This window comes from Equus przewalskii, chromosome 1 (assembly GCF_037783145.1).
Source record: "Equus przewalskii isolate Varuska chromosome 1, EquPr2, whole genome shotgun sequence".
In the NCBI taxonomy this organism is placed as follows: domain Eukaryota; kingdom Metazoa; phylum Chordata; class Mammalia; order Perissodactyla; family Equidae; genus Equus; species Equus przewalskii.
The window spans coordinates 67537339-67559973 of NC_091831.1; the positions used below are offsets into that span (position 1 = coordinate 67537339).

The 22635-nt window shown below is 37.9% G+C and overlaps 1 protein-coding gene across 4 annotated transcripts in view; it reads right to left on the bottom strand.

Moving 5' to 3' along the window:
• The window catches only part of COG2 (component of oligomeric golgi complex 2), a 59852-nt gene that overhangs the window by 7196 nt on the left and 30021 nt on the right, over positions 1-22635 (bottom strand). For all 4 annotated transcript variants that reach the window (XM_008535557.2, XM_008535556.2, XM_070613753.1 and 1 more), the window contains 4 exons: positions 8330-8469; positions 3999-4060; positions 2714-2865; positions 791-991 (listed from right to left, as the gene is read on the bottom strand). In XM_008535557.2, coding sequence (XP_008533779.1) covers positions 791-991; positions 2714-2865; positions 3999-4060; positions 8330-8469 — 555 coding nt within the window. The remainder of the gene's footprint in view (positions 1-790; positions 992-2713; positions 2866-3998; positions 4061-8329; positions 8470-22635) is intronic.

Here is a 22635-nt window from a genome sequence, read left to right on the forward strand (position 1 = left end):
AACTAAACTCAGTACTTTCAGGAATTTTCATCAGAAGAAAGCAAAATTCTTAATGCTTTCACTACACAAGAATCCAACAACATGGGAAACAGCACAGTTTCAGGGCTATTAACACATCCAGAGAACAAGTAAAATCATTTTCTATTCTGTGGCTTTTCTCAGTACCAAAAAAGCTCACGATAAAGACCATAATTTTTGCTCAAAACATACATTGTTTGTTCAAGCACCACAAAATACGTAAACCCGAGGAAAGCAGAATTATGTATCAGAGCACTTAAACACAAATTCACCCCACAAAGTTCTCTTAATGGTAAAAGCAAAAACATGGGACCCAAACAGAGAAAACTGAACAAGTTTTAATAGTTCAGCACTTTCAAAGTATAGCTGAAAATTAAATGTTACCAGAAAATATTTGGGTAAGTGAATTAGAAATAATTAAAATCTGACTAACTAGAGATGGTGCCTGCACAAAGTTGAGCTAACGAAAAAAAAAAGTGGAGCATGGCTTGCTCTGAGCTTGTAACATCACTACTGAAACAGAAACAGAGGCTCCAGGTTAACACAATAAGAGACTAGACTGGTAAGCAAGGAGGAAGAGAGCACACCTGTCAGGGAAAGCTGGAGAGACACCAAGAAGGGGAGAGGAATGAGATGTTCATCTTGCTTCCTTGGGCCCCACAATTCTAAGTCCCATGAAGCCAGATGGTGTCATACCTTTGCACATATTACTTTCTGTGAAAACACTGAACTGAGCACTTAGACACAGGCTTCTTCTGGGACACAGATTTACCTGCTCTTGAAGCTTGTCCAGGTCTGCAACCACATATACAAGTTGAATACTGGAAATGGAAACTACAGGCTTTGTTTCAGAAGGACCACTTCCTTGGTCTTCACTGAAGTTTCCTTGGGTAATGGAAGGGTCTTTGTTACTGGTTACCAAAGGCTTTTTAGTATCCTTGGCACTTTCATTAGAGATGGGCCTGAGTAAAAGCTGAAAAAGGATTTCAATGATTAAATACTTTTCCACTAGCAAGATACATGAGCATTTATATATGTGGGTCAACAACTCATCATTAAATGCTAGCTGCACAAATTATTCAGTTTATGTTTACTAAAGAAAGAAACCATATCATCTCTCTCCAGGCAGGTGTGAAGAACTAAGAGAGGTGTGAAGGAACAAACTACAACTCCATGTACATTTACCCTCCTTGAACTCACATCTAATTTCTGGTGATAAAAAGTAACAGGCAAAAATAAAACAACAGGTCTATAAAGCAAAAGAAAACTAATTTCTGGAACGTCACAGGTTTTTAAAAATTAATTAACTATATTAGGCAAATAATTTACTGAATAGACTTAATATTATAATAAGGATAAACAATCAAAATCCAAACCTTGTTATGCCTCAAATAATACAAACGAAAGTGTTATTTGCATAATTTATTGTTACAAGGGAAAAACACTAGCATCAAGAAAAGAATAGAATAATGACCATTCAAGGCAAAATAACTTATTAAAGATAGAAGAAAAAGAATTACTAGCTAGCAAGGATGCGTGATTTAGCAGGCTCAGGCCTAATAAAAATCATACCAACCCCACTGTGTCCCAGGAATCACAGTGGTCTCCAGCAACAGCTGGATGGACCAGGATGCTCTGCTAACACCCTTCCAAGAAGAGGGAAGGCAAAAGAGAAAGAGGAAACTAACTCCCACTGACCTCCCATTATCTGCCAGGCACTTCAGTCAACAGTTTCTCAATCAACAAATCTCTCTCTACCCCTCATGACAACTAGGTATAGAGGCTGTTTTCCTGTTTTACAGATGAAGAATCTGAGACTCAGAGAACTAATTTCCCCAAGGCCATAAGATAAAAAAGTGGCAGAGCCAAGATCTGATTTTGTCTGATTCAAAGCCTGTGCTTTTTCTATTAAAACACTCTGCAGGAAGACAATCAGTTCCCTCCCTACTCCAGTTAACAAAGATTGTATTCCTTTCAATGGATGATATCTTCATGTTGTCTTTTCTTAAAACTTACACACGTCTCATTTTCATACTCATCGTACAGCGATGACCAGGGTGCATGTCTGTCTGTCACCTGAGACTGTACACGGAGGAAAGGCATCTCTGAGACCTAGATGCTGGTGCAGGACCTGGTAGAGGCTGGGTGCTCAGTACTGAACTGCACGAACAATCCTATGGCTTTGTGCACAATATCTAATAATCATCATAGGCATGTGGACATTTAATATATTCAACTACTTGAAAAGTGAAAAAGTAGAATACTCTGAAAAGAAAGGTTAATTAATTCTACTACCTTTTAATCTTGATGATATGATTTTTTTAATTAGCTAAATATTAACTATTAAAATATATCTTTTTGTTTCTAATCATTTTCATTAAAATGAGCATCTTTGTTTTAATTTGGAGGCACCTCAAAGTTTCTGGTTTTGAGAAGGGAAGAAGAATGTGTCAGTGTGGTGCTTTTCAACAAGACAAAGCACTGACGAGGTGATAAGACCCACCCCTAAAGGTAACTCTTGCTAGAATAAAAAGGAAACACACAAAAAGAGCTGGATACAAACAAGAGAAGTTAGCCTACTGCTCTCCTCTGAATTCACCTCTCGTGACAACATGGCCTTTTAAAATCTTAGTGCATTTATCTTAATGTATCTTTAATTCTTATCAGTCATGATTACAGATGAGCCAGCCCTCACCTCATTGACAAACATGGAGTACCGGGCTAAAATCTGCAGTGTGAGTCTCCACAGATGATGTACCAGCAACGGTAGGAACAGCTCATCTGACCAACACCTCTGAAGGCTGCTCCATGTTCTATGAGAAGCCAAAAGGCAATACGAACTTCCAGCTAGAGAAGAAAACATACATTTAAGGAATCTCAGTCAACTAAGGGCTAAAATGTAATATTTTCAATGTTTAATTTAAGAGCGAAGCAAGCAGCAATCTGAAGAACTATATGTAGTGAGTAAAGCTGCTAGTGGAGGCATCATGGATGACCAAGTGGCCATAACCCATGTTACTACAACATCTCTCATGGCAAAGGCATTTTCTAATTTTATGATTCCACCTCCCAGGCATTTAATAAATATTAAACATATATAGCATTCAGAAATAGTTTGTTAATACGTACTTGATGCCAAGTCAACAAACACAAGCTGGAGTGGCAGTCACTTGCAAGAGTTTAAACTTTAGTTTTGAATTTGTCCTGTTTCATTTGTCTATTCTTCTCTTCCCCTACCTGAACATACTACTTATACATAGGAAGTCAATTACATATGACCATTTTCAGCAAAGACAGATGAAAACTTAACTTTGAGGCTAAAATAGGGTGGTTCAGATTGACTTGGCTGCATGTAAGGAAGGAGAAATTTAAGTGGAACAGCCTAGAGACCTACATGGCTATAGAAACAGCCATATGTTATGTGAATGGCCACTGGGAATGACTACAACATAACAGCAGATTAATGAGGCTGTGAGGAATGCAAACATGTCTGGGAAGTCTGCATACCAACCACTGTCACCTGCCCAGTGTCCCAGGACTGAGGCAAACAGCTCTGGAGGCCCGGGGCACAAGCCTTAACTGTAAGTCATCCTCTGGGAGAGAAGGCCATCCTGACCCTTTACCTCAGCCTGGGAGGAAAGCAGATCAGAGCCAGTTTGCTGTAAAAAGGGCTGATCACAAAGCACACCATGGGATATATCCACTTGACATGTTATATTCAGGAATGAAAATGAGGTCTGCTTCCTACATTCTCAAAGCATCCTTTTTATTATCTCTATAAAGCAAGACGCTCTATAAACCAAAACAAATAATTTATTTTTGCCTCTTTAGAAAAAAGAAGTTAAACTAAGTCTTTAAGGTATAACTCACTATAAGATAGGAAGAGGTGAAAGTACCCTAGGGGTATTAAGGTCTAGATGACTTGAGCTTAATTAACTCATTTAGCGACATCCTGTCATTTATCACTTTCAGGAAGTTACCTGGAGCATCTTCCAGTACATCTGTAAGTGAAGCTTCTAAGGATCCCGCTATTTCTCTAAATCTGAGATAAAAAACAAGAATGCAAATTAGCATTGACAACTGTTAGATGCCTTTCCATGTCCATTCTTCCTTCTTCCTAAGTAACAGGAACGCCCCCCACCGGCTCGTTAAGTCCAATGCTCTTAGAGATGGCCAACCAGCCATGGAATGCCAATTCTCCCAGACTTGCTTCGAAGCAAGACAAAAAACTTATCTTGATTAAGCCATTGTTATTTAGGGTTTCTCTGTTATTTGGAGCTGATCTGAATCACAACTAACTCCTTGTTTAAACAAACTGCCCATCAAGAAGTTGTTTCTGGCTAGCCCCACATGGCTAGGATTGTCTCATCATCTCATGGCCGAAGACTACGGTTTCTCCAATCCATCTATATCAGCATTATCACAGGAAAGTAAATGTCCCCAAACTAACAAATGGGAAAGTTGTATTCTGTATTTTTGTTTGCAACTTGAGAAAAATCACTGACAGCAGCCAGTTAAAACTAGAACAACTCGTTACTCGGTGCTCTTTGAATTCCTGCTGGGCCTCGCTCATGCTGACATAGTACTGGCCCGCCATACTGCTGCTCAGCATCTGCACCACTGCTTCTTACATGAGTTTTCTTTTTTTTCCTGTTGACAGCTGGCTCACCTGGCATCTCAGATCATTCTGTCCTAGACTTCTGTTTTAATAACAGATAGGTATATATTTTTATGACTTTGTGAAATGAAACTGTTTATATACATATATAGAGAGTTTTTAAACTAGCTGCTTATGTAGTATTGTTTCCCAACTATATAACTCTTCCATTTTCATACCTTGTATACCAGCACACTCTTGTCCCCTGCTAGTTCCCTTGCTAGCAATAAATTCTGACATGCTTAAGAACAATTTACCTAATGGATAATTTTAGTTTTTTGACAGCACATATGTGCTGTTTAAAGGAAGTTCAGAGATTGAGCTTATGGAAATTGTCTGAAGAGTAAAAAGGACAGCACTTCAGACAAACAAATAGCAACTCTGCCCTCAACAAGAGCACAACATGGCTGAGAGGTGAAGACTGGAAGCCTGCCCTGGACTGTTAGAGCTGGCTGGTTTCCTACAGCTTCCTGTATGCTACATGGAAGGAAAGGAACTCTCTGATGGCCTAGGGAAGTTTGCAAAAGTGTAGTCTCTCCAAGATGCAACTGAGAGGCACAGAGGGAACAAGTGACAGATAGAAAAGTGGGACAAGAGAAGACAGCACTGGAGACTGACCCAAGGACAGCAGCAAAAGGAAGCAGTTTCCCTGAGCACAAGGAAGAGAAGAGAGAAGGGACTCCTCTACAGCTGCGAGAGCAAACCAGCACTAGATCTCAACCTCACACCCCTAATTCCACCCTTTTTCAAAATTTTTACAAAATATAGGAAGTAACCTCCAACACAGAAAAGGCCTGAAGGTTAACACAGCATTGTATATAACAGAGAAAAACTGGAAGCAACCCAAAAGGCCCCAAGTAAGGAAATGGTGACATAGTAAATGCTGGCATATTCATCCTAGAATGCAGTGTGAAAAGCAGTCAGCTTGAAGCTATACAGCAATGAGGAAGAATAGGTATAACTTAGTAAGTACAACACAGATATAAAATTATATGTGCATTTATGATAATTCTGAAAAACATACAAATGAAAAGTACAAGAACTAAATGCAGCAGACCCCTGGTCCTGGTGTACTTCAAGGATGCTGTGACTGTGTACAGGCATGGGGAAAGATCCATGAAAGCCAAACTGCCTATAGCACTTGGCACAATTGTGCCTCTCTACCAGGAGCCCAGCACCAGCCCCTCAGGTGGCTGTACTGGGCAATAACTCTGGGAGTGAAGTGATAGGTCTTATTTCCTCTTGGAAAATGGCAAAAAGTGAGAGAAGATACTTTGGTGAAACTTGAAAAGCTGTGCTGTGGTTCTCACATGTACATGGAATATTATTCTACTCTGGATAGGATATTTGTAAGGAAGGCAACGTCGAATACAAACATTTCTCAATTCTTAAATTGGGGTTTGGAGAAGCTCTCTAAGACATATTCCTCCATGCATGCCACATGTCTACAAAATACAAAAGTACTCATAAAAAAATAAAAATGGTAATAAGAAGAGTTATGGGCAGTGCTTTCTCTGCTGTGTAGTGGCAGAAACCCTGTAGGGCACAGCTCCACTTTGCATAGACGCACACCTGAGGAGGGCGGGGTGTGGAGGAAAGCACGTCAATACTGTATAGATTCTGTCATAAAGGAGCAGATATATTACATTCAGAAAGTACTGAATATAAGACATATAGTACAGACATGTGGATGTTCTGGGAGTATATAACAATCTAGAAAGATTTCAATTAAAAAAAACCTAAAACTTAGCCTTTGGCATGTGAGGGGCTAACACCACAGTTTCCAGGAAGCCACTGATTCACCACAATTTGAGACCATTTTGGTCACATCTCCATTTATTTTCTTCCTATAAGAAACTGAGTCCTAAACCTACTTTCCAATACTTCTATAAGAACAAACAAAATGTAGACATAGTAGGCTATCAGAACAGTGAGGGGATACAGATGTGTTCACAGAATGGTGGTGGTGGTGGGAGAGTGCTGCCTTCTTTCCTGAAGAAGACTGGGACGTAGGCATATAGTCAGATCCAGGAGCATAAGCCTGTTACTGAGAGTGCAATATTAATACTAACTTCTCAGAAACACTTCAAAACATTACCACCTCACTGGCTTTCAGGCTTACTGACATGAATCAGCTAACAATGCAACTCTGACCCTAATCTTGTTTGCAGAACTTCTTGTCATCCCTCAGAGTAAATAATCCAACACGTGATAAAAATCAATAGAACAGTCCCACAAAGTATTACCTTGAATTTATTATTTAAATGAAAAAACAAATGTACTGAAAATAAGTCCCACATTTTATAACTCAAACATAATTTCTAAAAAGTTCATAAATTTTAAATAGAATTTTCTCAAATTTGAATTATTTAAATTCAAATGAGCATTTGAATTTTAAGGCTAAAATCTGGTGATGGTCAAAAAATCTTCCAGGGAACTGGCTGAGTTTCAACATACTTTAAGGCTCAACGACCAGCTTTGAGAGAACCTGTAATGAGAAGAGAACCCGCTGAGGCGAGGCTGTGCCATCACTGTGGGGCTCAGCCTGGCAGAGCCAGAGTAGGGGCTGAAAGCAGCCCAAGGGGGCTCCAGAAGGTGGGGCCACAGTACAAGCTTACTAAGCGTGAAGTCAAGGGATCTGGAGGAAACGACTAGGAAAGGAGAGTTTGGAGACAGCAGGCGGGAGCGTGTGATGTGAAGGCGGTAGATATTTAAAGCAATCTAACTCCAAACTTGGACTCCAAAAGAAATGACAGAATTTGAATATTATTTTTCTATTGCAGTCTTATACTGTAAAATGATACTTTACTATTTTAAACTCTGCTCATGAATCAAAGGCCTTCTTGCCCTGGCTTGATCTTTATTATTACATAGCAATTATTTCCAGTGCAGTCAATGAATATCTTGGATGAACAAATTCTTAATTTCCTATTGAAAGACAATCTACATGACGATGTAACCTTGGAAAATTAAGCATAAAACACAGTATTATATGTCAAAGAGCACCTTACTAACATTCTGACAACTGTGATTTCATTATCAAAAGATGATTACATACACTCTTAATCATGGCAAGCAATTATAATCAAGGTACCTAATTCTTAATAAATTTCCCTAATTTCTCCTCAGACTCTGAGGAAATGCTCTTTAAAGAGCATTTCAACTAAAATGTTCTAGTTCATGCCATTCTATGGAGGAACTTACCATGACCTTATTCAGGAGAATGTGCAAAAATGGATATAATCATCTATTTTTTAGTGAAACATATATTGTTAAGGGTTTATCCTAAATCCACTATTTGAGGAAGGTGATGAGAAAGGGAAAATGGAAAGAAGACTGCTATATAACTCCTACTTTCTCTACCTCTTCATGATGGACGAGAGAATTCATGGTAATGAAGCTGGGCTTGGAGTCGAGCTCATTCCAAGCACAGTGTTCTGAGCTCTCTAATTAACCCCACATAAAACTTATCTTTTTGTCATGCCAGCCAGAACTTTGGCAATCATGAAACTTATTGTACATTTCCACTTTAAATTTTGTTTCCCAAAGCACAGTATAATTATTACAAAGGAGGGGCTAACAGGGGGTAACACCCTTAAGACCTATTCAAAGTCTATTTTAGAAAGGAGGAGGAGTGGTGAATAAATTACTGACCTTATTTGAAAATAAACATGCAAGTTCCACTTATTATTGAAGCTGTGATAGGCAGGATGCGCTCTTAATCTTTTTACACTGGCCTGTGATCCACATTGCCGTTCAAATGTTCTTACAAAATCCATACTTACGGTGTATTTCTAAAATATAAACAAACAGGTGGAATTTTCACTGTAAGCACACTAACCAGAACTGGGACATATAATGAAAACTGTAATCAAGATAAAGAAGGTCAACATATTATAACCATAGTTTCTAGAGTTGATAGGGACTTTAGGGATCCTCCCTCCAAGGTCACCAGCTAAAGATCATGTAATGCCTGAAGCGGTTAGAGGCCATGCTCAAGGGCTCATGTGACGAGCCCATCTGGAAGCCCTGACATTTATTCTAAGTCCACTGCTCTTTAAATGACGGAACTCAGTAAACCCTCAGTTTGTATTTGTCTGAAAATAACTTTATTGCTTTTGTGTTTCAAAGGTAGTTTCGCTGGAAATAAAATTCTCTGTACCTTGAACATTGTCTTTGGCTTCTCTTATGAAATTAGGTGTTAATCTAATTGTTGTTCCTTTGTAGTTAATGCCTTTTATCTCCGGCTACATTTAAAATCTTCTCTGTGACTTTGATATGCTGTTTTGTTATGCTATGTCAGAACATCATATTCTTGGGCACCCCTAACTCCGTCCATTGGAATTGAAAGACATAGCAGATAGGTGGTATAATTTTCATTGCCTCTCCAGAAGAAGGAGAAGTAGAAAATTTTAAGAAAGAAAGAATCAAACCATGTTAGTAATTACATTATTTTTATAGACAAGACAGCACAACACTGACAGGGGATCTAATACCACCAGTAGAGCAGCAGTGAATACTAACTTAACATTTATCATCTCCACACTGAGCTTAAAACTGTATTATTTAACTTTACCAACAAAATTACTCTCCCAGGTAACTATTACTATTATCAACCCCCATTTAGCAGATGACGTTTCCTCTGCTGTTTAGGCTCAGAGAGAATATACACAAAAGACAAGACCAGGAAATAGAGAAAACAGAACACTGGTCAGTTAATAGAGAAGAGCTGCAGCTGCTGTAACACACACTCCTTTCTCTCATAGGTATTAATACCTGAGCCCTCAGGCTCTAGGGAGAACACTACTGGACTTTTCATCTACTTCTCCTTAGGCAGGGGTCAATTCCAGGTCACAAAACCCAGTAACATTTCTAAATATGCTGATGTCTGTGCTTATACAGGAATTTTAGTGCAGTAAAAATGACAGGTTTTAAAGATTTTTCAACTGGTTTAGAGCAACACTTATGTAATCCTGAGTGATCTAGGTGTGTGAAGACAAATAAAGTTACTATTCATTCCTTTTGGGAAAAAAAAATGCCTCTGCATATAACAGATGCTAAAGGAATATAAGAATATTTCCCTCTTCACAAGAAGCATGTCACATTAGAGCCAAAAGCATTTCTTGAAATAAATGGATAGATATTTGTTAGAAACTGTACTCACAAACATTAAGTATTGGTTTAGAGTTCTAAAATCAAACTTCTATCAGAAAGCTTCATTTCTGAGCTGAAACATCTCCTGACCCTAATGTGACCAATGCTTCTTTAAAGAATACAGCAAGATGTAAAGGGTCTTAAATTGCTAATGCTTAAGACCATTATTTCATTCTGCTTATGATATCTAGTTTTAAAAGTCCTACTTCTTAAAATGACAAAAATCACCATCACACAATTTATTGAAAATGACACAAAGTAATTATATTGTTCAACATACTACAACACAGGGCAAGTAGCCAAGTGAGCAGATAAGTTGTATTTCTAGGACAATAAAACTTCAAATATATTGGCCCATCTGTTTTTAAGTCTATCAGGCCCCAGGCTCACCACAATTATCTTGAGCATTTCTACGCTTTAAAAATTAATAAGTAAATTGACTAAGAAGATTAGAAAAAGAGGGAGAACTTCTAGAAATGATAATTATGATAATTAAAATTGCAAACAGAGTACAGGTGAAAAGAGTTTAGACACAACTGAAGATAGAAGACTGGTCTGGAAAAATTACCCAGAATGCAGCACAGAAACAAAGATGAAAAATATAAATGTGAATTTAGGAAAGATAAAGGATAAAGTGAGGAGATCTAATCAAGAGTACTAGAAGGAAATCATAGAAGAATGGGAGGGAAGCACAACTGAAGAGATAATGGATAAAAATGTTCCAGAACTGATAAAAGACATCAATCCTCAGATTCAGGAAACTCAACAAATCTCAAATACAACAAATAAAAATAAGACACACTAGACATAGCATAACAAAACAGCATATCAAAGTCACAGAGAAGATTTTAAATGTAGCCAGAGATAAAGGGCATTAACTACAAAGGAACAACAATTAGATTAACACCTAATTTCATAAGAGAAGCCAAAGACAATGTTCAAGGTACAGAGAATTTTATTTCCAGCAAAACTACCTTTGAAACACAAAAGCAATAAAGTTATTTTCAGACAAATACAAACTGAGGGTTTACTATAAAAAATGAAGTCTATTATCAGCAGACCCTTCCTAAAAAGTCTCCTAACAGATGAATTTGAGGAAGGAGGAAAATAATCCAAAAAGGCATATCTAACAACCAAGAAGGAACAGTTAAGCAAAGGAAATTAGAAATGTGTTGGATAATTCTGAGAGAACGATGACCATGAAAATAAAGAAGATAATGCATAATTTGGGGAATAAAAAATCAAAATTTAGAAACAAGATTCTGGAAATAAGAATATATACTACGGAACAGGGTGAGTTGCATTAAAGTGCTCTAAGTTTCCCATACTGTTCAGGGGGCTGAGAAGCACCAGGGAACTTTAGAGTCTAAGTAACCACTAAGATTATTTGATAAACACAGAAAAAAAGTGCAGAAATTCCAAACTAGTAGAGAGGAAAACACAAAATAATCCCTCAAAGCCCAAAATACAAAGAAGCTGGGAAAGGAAGGAAGAAAAGAAGGGAGAAAGGAAAAGAAGGAAGAAAAGTGGGACAAATAGGAAGTACAAAATAAGACTCAAATATATCAGTAATTAAAATCATTGTAAATTTAATAAATTACCTAATTAAAAGACAAAGCTTATCATATTGAATATAAACTTCAAAATCCAGGGAAGGTAGGAGGAGGAGAAGTACGAAAAGTCTGCGCAACACAGGAAGTAAGGAGATTTGGCCAAAGAGTCTTTAATCTTCATCATGACACTATGCACTGCCTTAAAAAAATGGTACAGCTCAGAGTGACATCAGCATCATGGTGGAGTGAACTTGCCTGGGACTCTCTCCCCGCCAACATACAACAAAAAGGGGCATCCAGACTCCAACAGAAGACATCCTAACAACACCAAAACCTCAGAGAGAGATGTAGCGACAGAGGGCGGAGGGGCTGGAGCCCCCATCAGAGAAGCTGGAACAGCATAAGACAGATCTTCACTCCCTCCCCTAAAGACTGCTATCGCAACCCCAGGAGGATCCGTGAGGAAAGGAGTGGGGTAAGGAGTCACTCATTCACGGGATCACCAGTGACGCCCTAAGGCCCTTGAAGCCTAGAAGGAAGCCCTCTAATAGAGGGAAGCTTTCACGGGGGGTGACCTCATCAAGCCAAGACCCCAGGAGACCAGACAGCGAGAGCTGACTGATAAATCCCGGAGAGCACCCAGGAGAAAGTGCCCCTCACCCCACCCACCCAACGCCCTGCAGCTCCAGGGCCTGGGATCTCTGCTGAAGGTGGAGGGCCCAGAATACATGGCTCATGACTCCAACCCAGTGGCGATAGGTGGTAACTGCAACCGAATAATATCAGAATGAGAAAGACCCGATCCTCCAATATCAGACACTACATCAAATCTCCAGACCAGAGAGAAAACTACAAGCATCCAGAACTCAATCCTGAGGACACAGAAGCATGTAAGCTAAAAGACAATGAATTCAAAATAGCTATCATCAAAAAATTCAATGAGGTAAAAGAGAATGTAGAGAAACAATTCGAGTTCAGGAGCTACTTCACAAGAGACTGAAACTATAATGAAGAATCAATCAGAAATATTAGGGATGAAAGACACAGTGGAAAAGATAAAACAAAATACGGTTCCCTGAATGCTCGAGTGGACATTATAGAGGAGTGTATCAGCATAACCGAACATAGACATGTTGAAATGCTCCAGACAGAGGAGGAGAGAGAACTAAGACTAAAAAGAAATGAAGAAAGTCTCCAAGAAATATCTGACTTAATAAGGAAATGCAACATAAGAATTATAGGTATTCGAGAAGGTGAGGAGGCGGAGAATGGAGCAGAAAGCATGTTCAAAGAAATAATAGCAGAGAACTTCCCAAATCTAGGGAAAGAGAGGGAAATATGTGGGGAAGAAGCTTCTAGATCTCCTAGATTTGTTAAAGTAAAAAGACCTACCACAAGGCATATAGCAGAAAAACTAGCAAGAATGAATGAAAAAGAAAGAATAGTAAGGGCAGTAAGGCAGAAGAAAATAACCTACAAAGGAACCCCATCAGGCTTTCAGCAGATTTCAAGGCAGAAACCTTACAAGCTAGGAGAGAATGCAATGACATATTCAAAACTTTAAAAGACAAGAATCTTCAGCCAAGAATACTCTAACCAGCAAAAATATCCCTCAAATATAAGGGAGAAATTAAATCTTTCTCAGACATACAAAAGTTAAGGGACTTCGTAGCTATGAGGACCCCCCTACAAGAAATCCTCAAGAAGGCGCTCAAACCTGAAAAAAGAAAAAAAGGGAGAAACGGGTCACAAAACACAGAGTAAGCAGATAAACAGGTAGACACAATCAGAATAGGATGGCAAATATTCGATTTTAACATTAGGCTAAAGGGAAGGAAAACAACAAAAACAGACAATCTTGTCACTTTAACCACAACCAAACAACACAAGATGGAGTAAGATATAAGAAAAACAACTTAGGAGGGGAGGAGGAAAGGGACTGAATCAGTTTAGACTAAGGAAATAAGAGGCCATGAGAAAACAGACTATCTTATACACGAGATTCTGAATACAAACCTCAGGGTAACCACCGAACAAAAAAGCAGAAGAAAAACACAAAACATAAATATGGAAAAAACAAAGAAACACATCATTAAAAACTACATAATTCAATGGGCGGACCAAGACACACAGGACAAGAAACAAAGGAAATGCAGGAAAATCGGAAAATGAGTGATATGACAACATTAAGCCCTCATACACCAATAATCACCCTAAACGTAAATGGACTGAATTTTTCAATAAAAAGACACAGAGTGGTGAGATGGATTAAAGAGCAAGAGTGAACAACTTGCTGCCTCCAGGAAATACATCTCAGCTCCAAGGACAAACACAAGCTCAGAGTGAAGGGGTGGAAGATGAAACACGAAACTAATGGCAAACAAAAGAAAGCGAGTGGCGCTATAATTATATCAGACAAAGTAGACTCAAGATAAGACAAGTAAAGAAAGACAAAGAGGGGCAGTATACAATGATCAAAGGGACACTCCATCAAGAAGAAGTAATACTTATAAGTATCTATGCACCCAATATAGGAGCACCGAACTTCACAAAGCAATGATTAACAAACCTAAAAGAAGATACTAAAAATAAAAATAGTAGGGGACCTCAACACCCCACTCACATCCATGGGTAGATCATCCAGACAGAAAATCAACAAAGAAACAGTGGAATTAAATGAAAAGCTAAACCAGTTGGACTTAATAGACATATACAGAACACTATTCAAAAACAGCAGAATACACATTGTTCTCAAGCTCGCCGAGAACATTCTCAAAGATAGACCATATTTTAGGACACAAGGGAAGCCGCAATAAATTTAAGAAAATTGAAATAACAAGCATCTTTTCCAATCATAATACTAAAAACCTAGAAATTAATTACAAGAAAAAAGCTGAGAAAGGGACAAAGATGTGGAGACTAAACAGCATGCTACTGAACAAGCAATGGATCATTGAACAAATTAAAGGAGAAATCAACAAATATCTGGAGACAAACGAAAATGATAACATACCATACCAAAACACATGGGATGCAGCAAAAGCTGAATTAAGAGGGAAATTCTTCACAATACAGGCACACCTTAAACAAGAAAAATCCCAAACAACCAATCTCAAATGACACCTAACTGAATTAGGAAAAGAACAAACAAAGCCCAAAGTCAGTAGGAGGAAGGAAATAATGAAAATCAGAGCAGAAATAAATGCTATTGAAACAGAAAAGACAGTAGAAAGGATCAATGAAACAAAGAGCTGATTCTTTTTCTTTTTAACGGTTGGTACCTGAGCTAACAACTGTTGGCAACCTTTTTTTTATTTCCGCTTTTTTTCCTCAAATCCACCCAGGACATACTTGTATATTTTAGCTGTGGGTCCTTCTAGTTGTGGTATGTGGGATGCTGCCTCAGCGTGGCCAGACGAGTGGTTCCACGTCTGTGCCCAGGATCTGAACCAGCAAAACCATGGGCTGCTGTAGCAGAGCATGAAAATTTAACCACTCAGCCACGGGGCTGGCCCCAGAGTTGGATCTTTGAGAAGATAAATAAAATTGACAAACTCCTAACCAGATTTACAAAGAAAAAAAAGAGAGAAAGCTCAAATAAACAAAATCAGAAATGAAAGAGGAGACATAACAGACTCCACAGAAATACACAGATTATAAGAGACTACTATGAAAAACTATATGCCAACAAAATGGATAACCTAGAGGAAATGGATAATTCTTACACTCTTACAACCTCCCAAAGCTGAGTCAAGAAGAAACAGACAATCTGAATAGACCAATCACAAGGAAAGAGATTGAAACAGTAATCAAAAACATCCCAAAGAATAAAATCCCAGGACCAGATGGCTTTCCTGGGGAATTTTACCAAACATACAAAGAGGACTTAATACATATCCTTCTCAACCTATTCCAAAAAATTAAGGAAGATGAAACACTTCATAACACATTGTATGAGGCCAACATCACTGATACAAAAGCCTGACAAGGACAGCACAGGAAAGGAAAACGACAGGCCAATATTGCTGATGAACACAGATGCAAAAATCCTCAACAAAATACTGGCAACCAAAATTCAGCAGTACATCAAAAGGCTCACACATCATGATCAAGTGGGATTCACACTAGGAACACAGGGAGAGTTCAACATCTGCAAATCAATCAACGTGATACACCACATCAACAAATTGAGGAATAAAAACCACATGATCATTTCAATAGATGCAAAGAAAGCATTTGATAAGATCCAACACCCAGTTATGATAAAAACTCTTAACAAAATGGGGATAGAAGGAAATTACCTCAACATAATAAAGGCCTTATATGACAACCCACAGCAAACATCATACTCAATGGGCAAAAACTGAATACCACCCCCTGAGAACAGGAACAAAACCAGAATGCCCACTATCACCACTTTTATTCAACATAGTACTGGAGGTTTTGGCCAGAGCAATTAGGCAAGAGAAAGGAATAAAAGGAACCCAAATAGGGAGTGAAGAAGTGAAACTCTCCCTGTTTGCAGAAGACACAATCTTCTATACAGAAAACCCCAAAAAATCCATCAGAAAACTAATAGAAATAATTACAGTAAAGTTGCAAGGTACAGAATCAACATACAAAAATCAGTTGCTTTTCTATACTCCAATAACAAACTTACAGAAAAAGAACTCAAGAATATAATTCCATTTGCAATCACAACTAAATGAATAAATTTAACCAAGGAGGTGAAGCACTTACACAATGAATTCTATAAGACATTACTGAAAGAAATTGATAATGACATAAAGAGATGGAAAGAGATTCCATGTACATATATCAGAAGAATAGACACTTAAAATGTCCATACTACCTAAAGCAATCTACAGATTCAGTGCAATCCCAATCAGAATCCCAATGACATTCTTCACAGAAATAGAGCAAAGAATCCTAAAATTCATATAGGGCAACCAAAGACCCCAAATTGCTAAGGCTATCCTGAGAAAAAAGAACAAAGCTGGAGGTATCACAATCCCTGACTTCAAAATGTACTACAAAGCCATAGTGATCAAAACAGCATGGTACTGGTACAAAAACAGGCACCCAGATCAATGGAACAGAACTGAAGGCCCAGAAATAAAACCACACATCTACGGACACCTAACCTTCAACAAAGGTGCCAAGAACATACAATGGAGAAAAGATAGTCTCTTCAATAAATGGTGTTAGGAAAACTGGACAGCTACATGCAAAACAATGAAGGTAGACCAGTAGCTCGCCATACACAAAAATAAACTCAAAATGGATCAAAGAGTTGAAGATACGTCCTGAAACTATAAAACTCCTGGAAGATAATATCAGTAGTACTGATGAGGAAGAGGAAAGGGATGGTACCTGCTTCAGCTAATGTGAGATAAGAGGCTATCAGAAAATGGACTATCTCATCTACGAGATATTTTACACAAACTTCATGATAACCAGTAGTACACTCTCTGACACTGAACTAAAAAGGATCTTTTGAACTACCATGTCTTCTCAGACAAGGGAAACAAAAGAAAAAATAAACAAGTGGCAATTCGTCAGACTAAAGAGCTTCTACAAGGCAAAAGAAACTAGAATCAAAACAGAGACAAGCCCCACATTGAGAAAAAATATTTGCAAATCATATATCTGACAAGGGGTTAATTGCCATAATATACGAGGAACTCACACAACTGAACAATAAAAAACAATCCAATCAAAAAATGGGCAGGAGACATGTACAGATATTTCTCCAAAGAAGATATACTGATGGCCAATAGGCACATGAAATAGTTCATCATCGCTGATGATCAGAGAAATGCAAATCAAAACTACACTAAGATATCACCTTACACCCATTAGAATGACAGAAATAACTAAAACAAATAGTAACAAATGTTGGAGAGGTTGTGGAGAAAAAGGAACCCTCATACACTGCTGGTGGGAATGCAAACTGGTGCAGCCACTATGGAAAACAGTATGGAGATTCCTCAAAAAACTAAAAATAGAACTACCATATGATCCACCTATTCCACTACTGGGTATCTATCCAGAGAGCTTGAAGTCAGCAATTCCAAAAGTCCTATGCACCCCAATGTTTACTGCAGCATTATTTACAATAGCCAAGACATGGAAGCAACCTAAGTGCCCATCAACAGATGACTGGATAAAGAAGATGTGGTATATATATACAATGGAATAATACTCAGCCGTAAAAAAGAACAAAATCATCCCATTTGCAACAACATGGATGGACCTTGAGGGAATTATGTTAAGTGAAATAAGCCAGATAGAGAAGGACAATCTCTGTATCACTCCACTCATATGAGGAATTTAAACCTGTGGACAAAGAGAACAGATTAGTAGCTACCAGGGGAAAGGGGGAGTGGGGGGTGGGCACAAAGGGTGAAGGGTTGCATCTACAACACGACTGACACACAATAACATACAACTGAAATTTCACAAGATTGTAACCTATCATTAACTCAATAAAAAATTTAAATAAATAAATAAATAAAATAAAGAAATTCTTTGAGAAATATCTGACTCAATTAGTAAATGCAACATAAGGATTACAGGTATTCCAGAGAGAGAAGAGGGAGAAAGGAGCAGAGAGCTTGTTCAAAGAAATAATACCTTAGAACTTCTCAAACCCAGGGAAAGAACTGGACTTACAAGTAAATGAAGCCAATAAAACTCCTAGTAACATCAAGGCAAAAAGACCTTCTCCAAGGCATTTATTATTAAAATGGTCAAAAGTCAATGACAAAGAAAAAATATTAAGGCCAGCAAGGCAGAAGAAAATAACCTACAAAGGAACACCTATCAGGCTTAGCAGATTCCTTGGCTAGGAGAGAGTGGAGTGATACATTCAAAATTCTGAAAACAAAAACATTCAGCCAAGAATACTCTATCCAGCGAAACTATCATTCAGATACGATGGAGGAAAAAAAAGTTTTCCCATGTAAACAGAAGTTGAGGGAGTTCATCGCTACTAGACCTCTATTACAAGAAATGACCAAGGATACCCTCATACCTGAAACAAAAAGGCAAAGGTTTACAAAGACTTGAGCAAGAAGATAAACAAAATGAGAAAACTGCAGCTGTCAGAACAGTTTAAGAAACAATTATAACACAAAAGATAAAGGGAAGGAAAACATCAAAAATAATTATAAACACTTCATTCTAATCACACACTCACAACACAAACCAGGATACTTTTTGAGACAACAATAACTTCGAAGAGGAAGAGGAAAGGGATGGAACCTGCTTCAGCCAATGTGAGATAAGAGGCTATCAGAAAATGGACTATCTCATCTACGAGATATTTTACACAAACTTCATGATAACCAGTAAACAAAAAATCAGAGTAGAGACACAGTATATAAACAAAGAGAAACTGAGAAAACATCATAGAAAACCACCAAACTGAAATGGCAGTCAGAAATACAAGGGAAGAGAAAGAATGGAAATGTACAACTGGAAAACAAGAGATAAAACAGCAGTAGTAAGGTCTCAAATAATAATCACTCTAAATGTAAATGGATTGAATTCTCCAATCAAAAGAAGATGAGTGGGGCTGGCCCGGTAGCACCGCGGTTAAGTGTGCACATTCCACTTCGGCGGCCCAGGGTTCGGTGGTTCGGATCACAGGTACACACATGGCACTGCTTGGCAAGCCATGCTGTGGCAGGCATCCCACGTATAAAGTGGAGGAAGATGGACATGGATGTTAGCTCAGGGCCAGTCTTCCTCAGCAAAAAAGAGGAGGATTGGCAGCAGATGTTAGTTCAGGGCTAATCTTCCTAAAAAAACAATAAAAAGATGAGTGGCTGGATGGATTAAAAAACAAGACCCAACAATATGCTGCCACCAGGAAACACGTCCCAGCTCTAAAAACAAACATAGGCTCAAAGTAAACGGATGGAAGATGATACTCAAAGCAAATGGCAAGCAAAACCAAGCAGGTGTTGCCATACTTACATCAGACAAAGCATCCTTCAAGATAAAAAAAAGCAGTGAGAGAGAAAGAGGGGCAGTATGTAACAATAAAAGGCACATTCCACTTTATTCCATATATAACACTTATAAATATATATGCACCTAAGACAGGAGCATCAAAGCAACTACTAACAGACCTAAAGGGAGAAACTGACAGCAACACAGTAAAAGTACAGGACCTCAACACCCTACTTACATCAATGGACAGATCATGGAGACAGAAAGTCAATACGGAAATAGTGGACCTAAATTGAAAACTAGACCAGACAGACTTAATAGATAAATCAGAACATTCCATCCAAAAGCAGCAGAATGTACATTCTTCTCAAGTGCACATGCAATATTCTCAAAAATAGACCATATGTTGGGAACCAAAGCAAGCCTCAATAAATTTAAGAAGACTGAAATCATATGAGGCATCTTTTCTGACCACAATGCTTTGAAACTAGAAATCAACTACAAGAAAAAACCTGAGAAAGTCACAAATACATGGAGACTAAACAACATGCTACTGAACAACCACTGGATCAATGAAGAAATCAAAGGAGAAATCAAAAGATACCTGGAGACAAATGGAAATCAAAAAGCATCATACCAACTCTTACGGGATGCAGTAAAAGCGGTGCTAGGAGGGAAATTCATAGCGATACAGGCACACCTCAACAAACAGGGAAAATCTCAAGTAATCTTAAACTACACCTAACAGAACTAGAAAAAGAAGAACAAACAAAGCCCAAAGTCAGCAGGAGGAGGGAAATAATAAAAATTAGAGCAGAAATAAATGAACTTGAGACTTAAAGAACAGTAGAAAGGATCAATGAAACAAAGAGCTAGTTCTTTGAGAAGATAAACAAAACTGACAAACCCTTAGCCAGACTCACTAAGAAAAAATGAGAGAAGTCTAAAATAAAATTAGAACTGAAAGAGGAGAAATTAAAATGGATACCACAAAAACACAAAGGATTATAAGAGAATACTATGAAAAACTATATGCCAACAAATTGGATAACCTAGAAGAAGTGGATAAATTCTTAGACGCGTACAACCTCCCAAAACTGAATCAAGAAGAAATAGAGAATCTGAACAGACGAATCACAAGTAAAGAGATTTTGAAACAGTAATGAAAAACCTCCCAAAAAATAAAAGTCCAGGACTAGAAGCCTTCTCTGGAGAATTATAACAAACATTCACAGAAGATTTAATACCTATTATTTTCAAGCTATTCCAAAAGACTGAGGAAGATAGAATGCTTCCTAACTCACTTTATGAGGGCAACATCACCCTAATCCCAAAGCCAGAGGACAATACAAAAAAGGAAAATTACAGGCTAATATCGCTGATGAACAGAGATGCAAAAATTCTCAACAAACTATTGGCAAACCAAATACAGCAATGCATTAAAAGGATCATATACCATGATCAAGTGGGATTTATACCAGGAACACAAGGATGCTTCAACATCTGCAAATCAACCAATGTTATACACCACATTAACAAAATGAGGAATAAAAAAATCACGACCATCTCAATATAGATGCAGAGAAAGCATCTAACAAGATCCAACATCCATTTATGATAAAAACTCTCAAGAATTTTGGTATAGAAGAAAAGCACCTCAACATAATAAAGGCCATGTATGACAGACACACAATCAACACCATACCAAACGGGGGAAAACTGAAAGCCATCCTCTGAGAACAGGAACAAGACAAGGGTGCCCACTCTTGCCACTCCTATTCAACATACTACTGGAGGTTTTTGACAGAGCAACTAGGCAAAAAAAAGAAATAAAAAGTATCCAAATTACAAACAAAGAAGTGAAACTCTCCCTGTTTACAGATGACATGATCGTATAGAAAACCCTAAAGAATAAAGCAGAAAACTAGTGGAAATAATCAGGAACTACAGCAAAGTTGCAGGGTACAAAATCAACTTACAAAAGTCAGTTGCATTTCTATATTCTAACAACAACTAGCAGAAAGAGAACTCAAGAATACAATCCCATTTACAATCACAACAAAAGGGATAAAATATCTAGGAATAACTTTAACCAAGGAGGTGAAAGACCTATACACTGAAAACTGTAAGACATTATGGAACGAAATCAAAGACATAAAGAAATGGGAAGATATTCCATGATCATGGATTGAGAGAATAATCATAGTTAAAATGTCCATATTACCTAAAGTAATCTACAGATTCAGTGCAATCCCAATCAAAATCTCAACGATATTCTTCAAGGTAATAAAACAAAGAATTCTAAAATCTACATGGATCAACAGAAGACTCCGAATAGGCAAACCCTATGAGAAAAAAGAACAAAGGTGGAGGTATCACAATCCCCAACTTTGAAATATACTACAAAGCTACAGTAATCAAAACAGCATGGTACTGGTACAGAAACAGACACACAGATCAATGGAACAGTATTGAAAGCTTAGAAATAAAACCACACATCTATGAACAGCTAATCTTTGCCAAAGGAGCCAAGAACATACAATGGAGAAAGGAAAATCTTTTCAACAAATGGTGTTAGGAAAACCGGACAGCCATGTGCAAAAGAAGGAAAGTAGACCATTATCTTACACCACACACAAAAATCAACTCAAAATGGATTAAACACTTGAAGGTAAGATCTGAAACCATAAAATTCCTAGAGAAAATATAGGCAGTACACTCTTTGACATTGGTCTTAGCAGTATCTTTTCGAATACCATGTCTGCTTAGGCACGGGAAACAAAATTAAAAATAAACAAATGGGACTACATCAAACTAAAGAGTTTCTGCAAGGCAAAGGAACCAGGAACAAAATGAAAAGACAATCTACCACCTGGGAGAAAGTAAGTGCAAATCATATATCCAACAAGGGGTTAATCTCCAAAACATATAAAGAACTCATACAACTCAACAACAAAAACACAAACAACCCAATCAAAAAATGAGCAGAGATATGAACAGACATTTTTCCAAAGAGGACATACAAGTAGCCTATATGTACATGAAACGATGTTCAACATCACTAATCACCAGTGAAATGTAAATCAAAACTACACTAAGAAATCACCTTACACCAGTTAGAATGGCTATAATCACCAAGACCATAACAAAACAAATGTTGGAGAGGATGTGGAGAAAGGGAGCCCTCATCCACTGCTGGTGGGAATGCAAACTGGTGCAGCAGTATGGAAAACAGTATGAAGACTTCTCAAAAGATTAAAAATCAAAATAGAATACGACCCAGCTATCCCACTA